Consider the following 12,393-nt stretch of genomic DNA (forward strand, 5'->3'; position numbering starts at 1 on the left):
TTGGCAAACATGCATGGATCATGGAGATAGTGTATTCCTAAGCAGACCCTGGTACCTTTGATTGTTTTAGACCCAGGAACTTGTGGCAGAATGATCTCTATGGTGTTGGTGTGTCTATGGTAGAGTGGTGTGACCTTCCTCTGTGGATGTGGAATTGTATTTTTGTTGTTGCAGTGAATGGCCTGATGTCACTCTTGACATAGCAGTAAGTGGTCTGACATCATTGTTGTCATAACGATAATCATTAGTAATCAGTGATATGGCAGCGGAAGCAGCTGGTCACCAAGGAAGCTCACATAGACCTAGTGGCCCTGAGCATGCAATGCATTCAGCCAGTGGGATAAAAGCAGGTTGGAGACATGGTTGGCACTGGTTACAAATGTTATGCAGCCACATGGAAACTCGTGCAGAACCCCAGTATGTTAAGGGCACATGGTCTTTCAGGTAGTGTGTGGTGCTGTTGTTTAGTGTAGTTTGTGATTGGTGCTTTGCTTTTGCATGGTGTGCGTCTCTACTAACTACTTTAGCGTCATTGAAGAATACTGCGATTCGTTCATCGTCCTGTCGCCTGAAAAGATGAAATTAGTTTCACTTTGTAACACAACGTTTAGTATCGCCAATGGTTATTTTGCCAGTTATCACTGCAAGCTGGCTGAATTAATTTATATTTCATGGTCTCGTATCACCGCATCTCTGCTAGTCTCTTCCTGTCTGAATGCGGCCTGAGTACCATACATTAACAGTGGGGTAGATATCATCTTAGTTGCGGCAGATGCCCTCGTGATGCCCCCGTAAGGGTTTGTGCCGGTGGAGCCATGTTCCTGGCTGGAGTGGAATCCAAGATGTCCCACTGTAGTAACTGTGGAAGTGCCCTGGTCAATTTAAAAGAAAAAGAAGGTGGGAAGGTGCCCACTTGATCCCTTTCTGACCCTTTCATTCACCCTGGCTCGCCTGTTGACCACCTTGGTTTGGTGGGCAGCTGAGCTACTTCAAACCACCCTCATGTAGAGTTCTGACCGTGCTGCCTGACGGCGTCCTCTCCTCATGCAAGTGGCCAGAGGGTTCCCAGCGATCTGTACAGCTCCATAATTACCAGCACAAAGAATCTAGCACTGGGGGTATAACAAAGATGAACATCATTGTTGTCAAACCAGCAAGCTGTCAGCTGTCAGCGCTGGTGCCTCTGCCTTTGCCTCTGCCTCAGCTCCTACCTCAGCGGAGACTGGAAGTGAATCTCTGCCTTATTACCTGCACCCCCACTACACTCTGGAGCCATCGCTGGAGCTAAAGAGCCTATTTAGTTGCCCGCGCATGAAGAAATGAAGAAGAGCAACATGAGTTATTACACATGGCCTGGCTGAGCAGATCATAAACTACATGACGCTAGTTAGTCGTCTGACTCCTTTTCAAATAATCTGGGAAATCACTTGTTCTGGTCCCAAATGGACGTTTAGAAATTATCTGACGTTAGAACAGTGGGTTTACTCTCGACGCAGGGCACGTACACCAACAAATGACATCCCAGCACAGTCGACTGACTGTTTTCCTCGTTGCACAAAGCCCACTACAAGAGAGATTAACAGGCAAGCCACAGGTGGCATGCTATAACTCCACATGACTAATTTCACATTGTCATAATGGCTCTAGCAAAAAACCATAACTGTTGTCATAAAAACCATTGGTGGGAGCAGAGGAGCATTCCGCTCATTCTCACATGGCATCAACAGCGTGGGCTTTGAACATCAACGGCTCTCATTGTTAGTTGTGTCAAAGGAAACTCCAGTTAGTCAATGTTTTTCTTTTTTTTCCAAAGCATCCAACTTCAAGACCTCCATGCTCTCACTGTTTGGCCATTGTTCTTTCCCTGTGGTGCTGAGTGTTTACTGCCCCCACCCCACCACCTCCATGACAGAGCTCTGGACAGTCGATAGCGGAGCCCCTCGGCAGCGCTGCACAGCCCCACACTCTGCCTCGGCAGCCAGGGTTATTTATAGGGCTGCCCAGCCCTCGCCCTGTCACCGAGGGACGGCTTTGTGCTGCCCACTCGCGTGTGTGTGTGTGTGTGTGTGTGTGTGTGTGTGTGTGTGTGTGTGTGTGTGTGTCTGGGTCACTTGGTTGTAGGCTGCTCCACACGCTGTTCTCGGTGCTGCTGAGTGTGAGGCTCTGTGTGTGGTTGGGTCTGGTCATATACTTGCTTATGTTACGATACTGGAGGGGCTTGTGTTACGGTTATCAGTCAGAAAGGTGATGTTTCTCTTGTAGGGCTTTTTAAAATGCAGAAGAGGAAACAAATGTGATTTAACATGTTTGGTAGAGATGATTGGATGCAGTCTCGCTGCGCTTGAAAATTGTTTGAAAATATTTACAGCAATTATTTCTACTGAGAAGGTGGCTCATTACTTACTTCCTTTACAACAATTAATAAGATGTGAAAACCCTCACAGTTTAGCCATAACAGCCCATTCTCTTATGCCACAACAAAGTAATGATTTAAAAATAAGAAAGCAGTCAACAGAGAATGTTTATTTAATTAGATTACAAAAATGCACAGGAGTGAGAGTGAGAGTGAGAGTGAGAATGAGAGTGTGTGTGAGAGTGAGAGTGAGAGTGTGTGTGAGGGTGAGAGTGAGAGTGAGAATGAGAGTTTGTGTGAGAGTGTGAGTGAGAGTGTGAGTGAGAGGGAGAATGAGTGAGAGTGATGAGGTAAATGGGGTAATGCCTCAGAGAGCCCTCGTTCAATCACTTCCTGTCTGGCCCTTAAACTCTTTAGATGAAGCAGACAGTGACGGTGCCGTAATCACAATAATCTCCCATTTACTCTCTGCTACCCTGCAATCCCCTCTAAAGTCCCCCGAGGACAGATGCTCGGTCCAGGGCACAGGGACACTGAAGACACATGGGTTCATTTGGGTTCCTGGACTGACTGACATCCGTCAAAATAGAAATAAAAAATCCATATTTAGAGGACTGGTGACCACCCCTTGCCCCTACAGCTGAGTCATCATGTTAGACTATAAGAGGTAGATATGTTTTGTTATTGTCCGTTTTTGTTGTTTGTCTAGACTTATACTGGTATTGGTATACAAAGTAAGCCATGTGAAATGTTTAGGAATATGGAAAAACAGCGTCAAATGTACTTGAATGTAAGAGGAGTCAAGATCGGTAAGGGGGAGAGGTGCAGAAACATCGTCCCCTTGGAATTAGAAGGTTCTATCTACGTTCTGAGTAGTTCTGAGATATTGAGATATTTCATAGTTATACTGATAAGCGGAACAAACCTCTTATAGATATAGATATAATGTCCAAAAATGCATACAACTACACCTCACCTCACCTCACAACACAACACACTTTAGGTCAATATCACACCGAACTTCTCCTTTAAAGTGTCACAGAATAAGAATATGTCAATAACTCAATTTTGACAAAAATGTCAGATAGAACCGTATAATTGTAAGGGGACGAGATGCCCTGGTGGAGGAGCAGACACGCCGCTCATCTTCTGGCCTGCCGGAGGAGTGCAGCTCCATCTGTCTCTTCCAAAGGGAAATCAGAATAAGTGAGTGTTCAGTCTGTTTAGATCAGAATACATCAGAATAAACAGCCTTACTTATGTGCCACAGATATGGCTTTGTGTTGGACTGATGCTTAGCTATACTGTCACAAGTCTCTTTGGGGAGAAATCCATGCAATCGAGGATCTCTGTATTTTTTTCTAGCAGGTTCTGAGTAATATCCAGCTTCAGTTATCCAAGGTATTCACCACTCACCCACTCCCCCTCAGCAACAACTGATGTAATGGTTCTAAAAGCTTTCTAGCCCGAAGGATTTTCTAATTATGTTAATACAGCCTGAACCATATGATTTAATTGTTGTGGGCTTGGCATCGGAGACACAGCTTATGTGTTTTTTTTTTTTTTTTTTTTTTCCCGTTGTTGCTGCTGGAAGAGGGTAGAGCAAAGGAATTAGAAGGCTTAATTTGATCCGTTCCTCGGGAGCCAGGGGAGTGTTTGTGCAGCGCTGTTGCTGCCTGACTTCTCATCCACAAACAGTTGAAAGGCCAAGCACATCTTGAATGGAGCACACTCCCACACTCTACCTCCTCGCCTGTATCCTGCCTTGCCCACGCACCGCTCTCGAAAAACCAAATAACCAGTGCAGGCATTGTCGCGCTCTGTTAAAAGGCCCTTGACCAACGGCTAACAAGTGTGCTGTGTGCTGCTGGTCGCTGTTGGTTCACCTCAGGTCGTAGTTAATTTTGTAAATCATTCACAGAGGGTGCAACTGTTCTTTTGTTTGTAGTTTTCTGTATATAACAACACTGACATTTAGACTTCTTGGCTGAAACTAAGCCCAAATGATTGAGTAAGCCTTAACACCTTACTCTATAGATATGTATCAAGGATTTGTTGTAGATCAGACATGGTATTTGAAGAAGGGTAAGTGTACTGTTGAAAGACATCAACTATGTTTATGATTACTTATTTACCCTGTCTGACAGTGGAGCACTGTGACTTGCAAACCAAAATTAATTTGGCATATTACCCAAGGAGGCGTAGGATGCAGAAGTTAGAATTTCCAAAGCCAGTAACATTTTTGAACGTTCATTGCAGATTCAAAAGCAGATGTCATTATCTAAAGCCACTTACAGTTCAGCACAGATTGTTATCAGTGTGGGTGTTCCCTGGGAGTTAAACCCAGGGTTGTGATGTTCGCATTAGTTGTTCTACCAGTTGCTCCACCACATTAGCCACATGAACACATATAAACTAGTGTCACTCTTGTTTAGTGTCCCTCTTGTCAGCGGACACATTATTGATGGACAGTGCAAAGGTACAATCTCAGAGGCTTTTAAGAGTTATGACCAAAAATAAATACATTTGGAAAGCCTTTAAAACTTTTCTTTGACAGCTTTAAGGTGAATTATGCCTCTATATAAAAAATAGATGTCATTACAAGGTAATAAGGTTGTCTGATAATGATGTGAAATTGTTCTGTCAAAGTTACTTGAGTGGTTTTATAATGGCCTTTTTTGTTTGTACTGTAGGAGGCATGATTTAGCATCTCAGTTGTAATGATTTTGCGAAATGACATTATTATTGACACCTATTAGTGCTATACCCACACCTGAGGACTCAGTGACAGGAAGTACTGCAGGGGTAGACACTGAGCTTTCGATCGCAACTTTCACTGCACATGACATTCGAGAGGCAAGCTGTTAAATGGAATGTATTTTTTTCTGCTTTAACTTTGAGCCACCTTAGAATAATAACCGCGGACAACAAAACATCATTATGGAAAATACCTCTTGGTTAAGCCTCAGGTAACAAGGTTTTCAGTTTCCTAGCAACTATGTCCCCTTCGTCTGCATGGTAAATAACTAAGATGCCATTTTGCAGGTCTCAAAAAAACAAAACAAATTGTGCTACACTTGACAAGTGGTGACAAAACAGTGGCGAGATTAATTGACAAACAAAAAAGCTCTCCAGTTGCGCTTTTGTAATTGCTCGAACATCAAGGGAGTGTTGTTTTAGTTTGTTAGGGGTTGATTTCCTCTGGCCCAGCATGCAATTCATTATTGCTTTCAAGGTCCAGTTCATCATATGTTCAAATTTGGCCATAAAAGAGGATTACAGGTTAAGAGCCATTTATCTGATTGAATACTCTGTATGTTATGTAAGAAACATAATCATGCTATAAAAGGTGATCTGTATTGTCATACCCTCTCCTTCTCTGATTGGTTTTTCTTTTTAAAAAAACAAAATGATTTTTTTTGCATAGCTTTATTGTTTAACAGATCGGTGAAATTTTCTTTGTGTGTGTGTGTGTGTGTGTGTGTGTGTGTGTGTGTGTGTCCTTCCCAGGGGAAAATGGTCAAAGGTATGGGTGGAGCGATGGACCTGGTAGCCAGTGCTGGAACTAAGGTGGTGGTGACGATGGAGCACTCTGCAAAGGTAGGAACAGTCACACACGGTAACTGCATCATGTCATGTTACACTGCTGTTAAAAAGTTGGGGTCGCTCAGAAATATCCTTGTTTTTTGAAAGGGAAAGGGCCATTAAAACAACATCAAATCAATCTGAAACACAGTGTAGGCATCATTAATGTTGTAAATGACTATTGTAGAAAGAAAATGGCTGAAGAGTACAGAGAAATGGACGCCTCACAAAACACCAGTGTCAACATAAACATCAGGATGCTGGCCTTCTAGACAGAATTGTAAAGAAAAAGCCAAATCTCTGACTGGCCAATAAAATGGGAAATTTGTACTAAGAAATCTTGAAGAAAGAAGGCTATTACTCCAGTTTGCAATTCCAGGCCAGTCTCCGTGGGCAGTGCTTGATGATTGAAGCCAATTTCCTCCAAAAAAGAGGATAGTAACCCAAAGCACATCTTCAAACTATATAAGAAGTAGTCAGCTGATACTCTATCTATAATAGAGTGGATAAGTGGCTTCAAACTTTTGAATTGCAATCTACTTGATGTATCAATTTAATGTAATTGATTTAGCAGATGTCATTATCTAAAGCCACTTACAGTTCAGCACAAATTGTGTGGGTGTTCCCTGGGAGTTAAACCCAGGGTTGTGATGTTCGCATTAGTTGTTCTACCAGTTGCTCCACCACATTAGCCACAGGAACACACATAAACTAGTCAGTCTTGTTCAGTGTTAACTGTCTCAGATGATTGATTATAATGAAAAAGCACCTAAAGTATTGGTAACTATTTAAAAGTGTGCAGGCACACCACATACTTACTATACTATACTATACTATATAGATGTTGACGGTCATTGGTAGTTGCTGACTATGAGGGGATAGATTATGTGTCTTATCATTGATGGAGGTCCCCTATGCTCTTCTAATCCACACCCTGCTCCATAAGTGTTCAACTACAGCGATCCTCAGCCATGGATAATGGGCGGGAGGAAGGTGTCTGGCTAACCTGCATGCTAATAATCACTTCAAAGCATTTGCACCATGTTGTTTCAGTGTTTCCCACAGAATTGGATTCAATTTGTGGCGGTAGCTGACTTGGACAAGGGGTATTAAGATCGTCTTGGTAGTGTATAGGTCTAATTAGTGGGCATGAAAATGCACTCTACTGTTATCCGATTTCTTCTTATTTTTTTTCTACGTATTTGTGCGTTTAATTCAGCTTCAACCATTTGACGTAGAAACTTTGTTCAAACTGTGTTGCGTAGGTCTTACTTAGGTGACTTCAGCTATGTATTTATCAACTTTGTAACATTTATACTTTTTGAACTATTAATTAAAAACGACTAAAAATTTCCCCATAGACTTAACATTGGTGATTATGACATCACAGTAGGGCACTTAGAATCCTATGCCAAGTGTTCCGGCCACCTCCAGCAACTGTCTGTCTCAGGCATACAATCTGGCTAAAGACTACAGATCCTGTTTAACTGCTTCCTCTGCCCACAACTGTTTCAAAATAAAAGTCTCCACTACAATAATTCCCTATTAAATAATTTGACCATTTAAACTATCCAACTATTTAACTTTTCAACTATTCCAACTGTCAGTTATCATCAACTATGTGAGGATGCTGTTCATTGACTTTAGTTCAGCATTCAACACGATAGTACCTCTCACCTTGGTCACAAAGATGAAGGCCTTAGGACTGAACACCACCCTGTGTCACTGGATATTTGACTTCCTCACCAACCGCTTCACAAGTGGTTAGGAGTGGGGGTCTGACATCTGACTCATTAACCATCAGCACTGGTGCTCCCCAAGGCTGTGTTTTGAGTCCACTGCTGTACAACATCTACACACATGACTGCAAAGCCAACAGTAGTCATACCTCCATCATCAAGTTTGCAGATGACACAGTGATCTTGGGCCTGATTAGTAACAACAATGAACAGTTCTACTTGGATCAGGTTGATGAGGTGGGCACAGTGGTGTCAATCTAACAGCTTGACACTGAATATCAATAAAACCAAGGAAATGGTAGTGGATTACAGAAGGCAGCAGCAGAACTACAGTTACACCCCACTAATGATCAGCGGGCAACCTGTAGAGAGAGTCACAAGTTTTAAATACCTTGGTGTCCACATTACTGAAGACTTAACATGGACTGTTAACACTCAATATGTTCTGAAGAAGTCCAGACAACGAATCTACTTCCTTCGTCCAGCTAAGGAAATTCAAAGTTTCTACATCCATCATGAAGGCCTTCTACACTTCAGTGGTTGAGAGTGTTCTAACTGGTAGCATCATCACCTGGTATGGGAACTCCACAGTTAGAGATTGTAGTACTCTGCAGAGAGTAGTGCTCAGCTGAACGCACTATAAGAACTCAACTCCTGCTCTACAAGATATCTATTCCAGAAGAGTACTCCTAAGAGCCCAAAAGATTCTGAAGGACTCTTCTCATCCTAACAATGGATTATTCCTTTGTTTTATTATTCCCCAACACACACACACACTTACATCATCACTGTCATCACTTCACATACATACAGCACACTGCTTGCTACAGTAAGCCTCCTCTACATACTTGCTGCACACTGCCCCCCACATACACAGCACATTGTCTTCAGGATCTTCTCCAACACACATCCTCTACATACTTACAGCACACTGCCCCCACCTACCCACCTACACACTACACACACACACACACACAGTCACTGCTCCACTCCCTCCCCCGCCCACACACACACATCTTCACTGTCATCACTCACATACACTACATACAGTACTCTGCTTGCAATAGTAAGTCCCTGCCCCCCCCCCCAATACACAGCACATTGTCTCATGAGGAAGCTTCTCCAACACACATATTGCACACTGCCCTCTCCCCACATACACAGCACACTATCCCATCTCCCCTGTCATCCCCCAACACACACACCAAGACCCCTGGCAGTTGGGTTAGCCCCCTTGAGCCGTGGATCTGCCCAAGGTTTCTTCCCTTGGTAAGGGAGTTTTTCCTGCCCTGTTGCTCTTAGGTGCTCCTTGTTGGTGCCCCCCACCCAATCCCAATCCTCCCCCACCTTTTTATGCAGCCCTTGCCACTTAATCTACTAAACCCCTCTTCTACTGCACTTTTTACCCCCATTAATGCACAAATAGGCTGACACCAGACATAATTTCACTGCATTTCTTACTTCCAGTAACTATATGCATGTGACAATAAACTTCCTTGTATCCTTGTATCCTTAACTATGCCTCTAGCCTACTATATTAAACCACCACCTACCTAGCAACCAATTTAGCAACCATTGAAATTAAGCATCTATGTCAGTTTCCATAGCAACCAACATGATTATACTAGCAAACCACTGTAGTAACTCCTTTATTTCTGATAGTAGCTACCATGGACACCCTAGCAACAACCTAGAAACGACTTCAAGTACCCTAGCAACAGCCTAGCAACCACATTCACGGTTAAAACCACAGCAACCAACATTAACTTAGCAACCAGCATAGCAACCACCATAACTACTCTAGCAACAGTCAGTTGTCATCAACTTTGACTCCCGTCAACTGTTTCCTCTGTCCACAACTGTTTCAAAGTAAAACTCCTCACTACAATAATTCCATTTTCAATAATTTAACCATTTTAACTATCCAACTATTTAACTGTTCAGCCTTTCAAACTGTCAGTTGTCATCAACTATGGCTCCCGCCAACTGTTTCCTCTGCCCACAACTTCAACTTCAAAATAAGTCCTCAATACAATAATTTGCTATAAAATAATTTAACTATTTAAACTATTTAACTGTTCGGCCATTCCAACTGTAAGCTGTCATCAATTATGGCTCCCCGCCAGCTTTTTTCACTATCTGACCTCCAACCTTTTACTTAGATTATATTTTAGACAATATTCAACAATATTTCATTCAGCAGCCATTTTTGCATTTTCATGCACTCGAAATTCCCTGGAATTACATTTTCTAGTTGAGTGCCTGTCACTTTAAGACGTTTGAGGGAACCCTTGCAATTGTAACACAGTTGAAAAGCTGCTGATGTGTGGATGCCATTCATAACGTTTTCTACATAGTTAAAATAAAGGTTCGTACTTCTCTTTGGGACAAGCACTTCAGAATTTTGGAAAACACTTTTCCATTTACATCCGGATTTTGCAAACATTAAGTGTCAGAGTCAATAAAATGAGCCCTTCAACGAAATTGACAAGCAGCTGTAAGTAGGCTAAGCACGCTAAATTCGACATCCAAACAGTATTCAGGGGTGTGATTCTTCCGTTTTTAATCAGAATTTTTCGTTTTTTGTGTGTGGGGGTTCTGTCTCAGCATAAGCCATGAATTATAACGGTAAAGGTCAACAAATTGATTTAAAAAAGAAAGTACATCATGTAAAAATGCTTGATTCAAGTCCCCCTCAGCAGAAGCCATGAAACGGTTTTGATTTAAAAAGCGTGTATGAAGTCCCCCCCCCCCCTCGTTTTGGCTTTGCATCCGGTGTCAGGATTTTCCGATAAGGAATCTCGCGATGCTGATATTGAATTTTAATTTCTCTTGTGCGTGGCGTGCTTGAAGTTAGCTGTGACAGACCTTACAGGTTTTCAGAGTCTGTCTAGGCCTACTACATTGTTTAGTTAAAGGAATTATCCGAGTAAAAATGCACTTTAGATCAATTTCACGGATGATTGGGAGTAGATAATCGTTGGGTTGACATCAAAATCATGTCATTCGGATGTGTTTTGAGAAAAGTTCGATTTTACCGTTTTTAGTCAAAACTCATTAGCCTGTTAGTGACCAGGGCATGTCTTTTCGCCGCTACAAAACGCTATTTTTATACCTCTTCTTCTACCGTTCCAAACAACATTACACTTACGTGGTAGTGAGTAGAGGGTCCCTAAAGCCAAACCGAAGTATCCCGAGGTCTTTATGTGGTCGGATAGAGAGTCCAGAATGAATTTCATCAAGCCAGTACCTTTCCGGTGTTATACGGTAACTGGCTTTCATGTTAACTGGCTGGACTGTTTACTTTGCCTCTGGTGTTAGCGTTAACCGCCCTTCTTTGCAGATGTGTTCAGCTGATGATTTAGCCTCCGATACCTGGCCGCAGATTCGTCTGTTTAACTGAAGTTCAAATAGACATGTTTGTGATGCTCCACTTTGTTGTTTAATAAAGCTTTACAACACGATGTGTCGGCATTGTAAGTGTCAGGTTGTCTGTAGTAGGCTACATGCGCTGGACCATGAATATGCTACCAAATAAATAAAAGTAAATAAACTCCACGTGGGTCTCGAACCACTAAATTAAACTGCTTGCATGATAACCTGACACCAAAATTCTTGCACCACTAACTAGTTGACACTTACCAGCAACATTGGTAATACTAGGCCTACTAGTAAATGAGGTCAGTATGTTATTGTGTTTAGCAGGTTAACACAGCGGATTATGGTGACTGGCTACTGTGTTATCTTGCAATGTTGCCCAAAGTAGCCTAACATGATTCAGTTTACAAACGTTTCACTGATTGCTGCCAGGCTGTGGCCGCCTCTACTTGAAGTGTCTTATAATAAACGCCAGCAAATAAATAAAATAAAAAGTTCAACTATGAGATTCGAACTCGAATGACAAAACTAGAACTATAATCTGCATATTAACCTGATGCATATCACAACCAACGCGGAAACACGCATTGAAAAACGCACAATGTGCAGGAGAAGTCTATGTCTTCATTTTACACAAAATGTTTCATATCACAAAAAGATATGTAATATAAAATATCACAAGATCATTAGGGCTCTAGGCTATTTAACGTTAGTGTTTTGACATGTTAACATAGGTTTGAGATGTATTGGATTTATATATATTTTTAATAATTTATTTCTTATCAAGTCATAAGTTTCATGTGGCTCAACAGGTTGATGCGTTGACAATGCTTTTTTAGACTAGCCTACGGGTTCAATCCTCGCCATTCACAGTTTTTTTTAAATGTATACATTTTAGACAAACAATGCTTCCTCAATTTAGGCTGAAGATAGACTAGGTGGTCTTTGGGCAGCCTGACCAGCAGTCTGTGAAATGTAAAACCATTAAATATTCATGGTCCAGCGCATGTAGCCTACCACAGACAACCTGACACTTCCAATGCCGACACATCGTGTTGTATAGCTTTATTAAACAACAAAGTGGAGCATCACAAACATGTCTATTTGAACTTCAGTTAAACAGACGAATCTGCGGCCAGGTATCGGAGGCTAAATCATCAGCTGAACACACCTGCAAGAGAAGGGGCGGTTACGTTAACTCCAGAGGCAAAGTAAACAGTCCAGCCAGTTAACATGAAAGCCAGTTACCGTATAACACCGGAAATGTTGCCATCTTTGCTGCCATCTTTAGGGCATAGTCCGTATCGATTGCGAAATTGACAATTTCGGCATATTTTC

The 12,393-nt window shown here is 42.1% G+C and overlaps 1 protein-coding gene across 1 annotated transcript in view; it reads left to right on the forward strand.

Annotated features, from left to right (window-relative positions):
• oxct1a (3-oxoacid CoA transferase 1a) overlaps window positions 1–12,393 on the forward strand; it is a 42,999-nt gene that overhangs the window by 22,018 nt on the left and 8,588 nt on the right. The window contains exon 14 of the mRNA XM_048236374.1: window positions 5,864–5,953. Within this exon, the coding sequence (XP_048092331.1) occupies window positions 5,864–5,953 (90 nt within the window). The remainder of the gene's footprint in view (window positions 1–5,863; window positions 5,954–12,393) is intronic.

Source organism: Alosa alosa, chromosome 24 (assembly GCF_017589495.1).
Source record: "Alosa alosa isolate M-15738 ecotype Scorff River chromosome 24, AALO_Geno_1.1, whole genome shotgun sequence".
NCBI lineage: Eukaryota > Metazoa > Chordata > Actinopteri > Clupeiformes > Clupeidae > Alosa > Alosa alosa.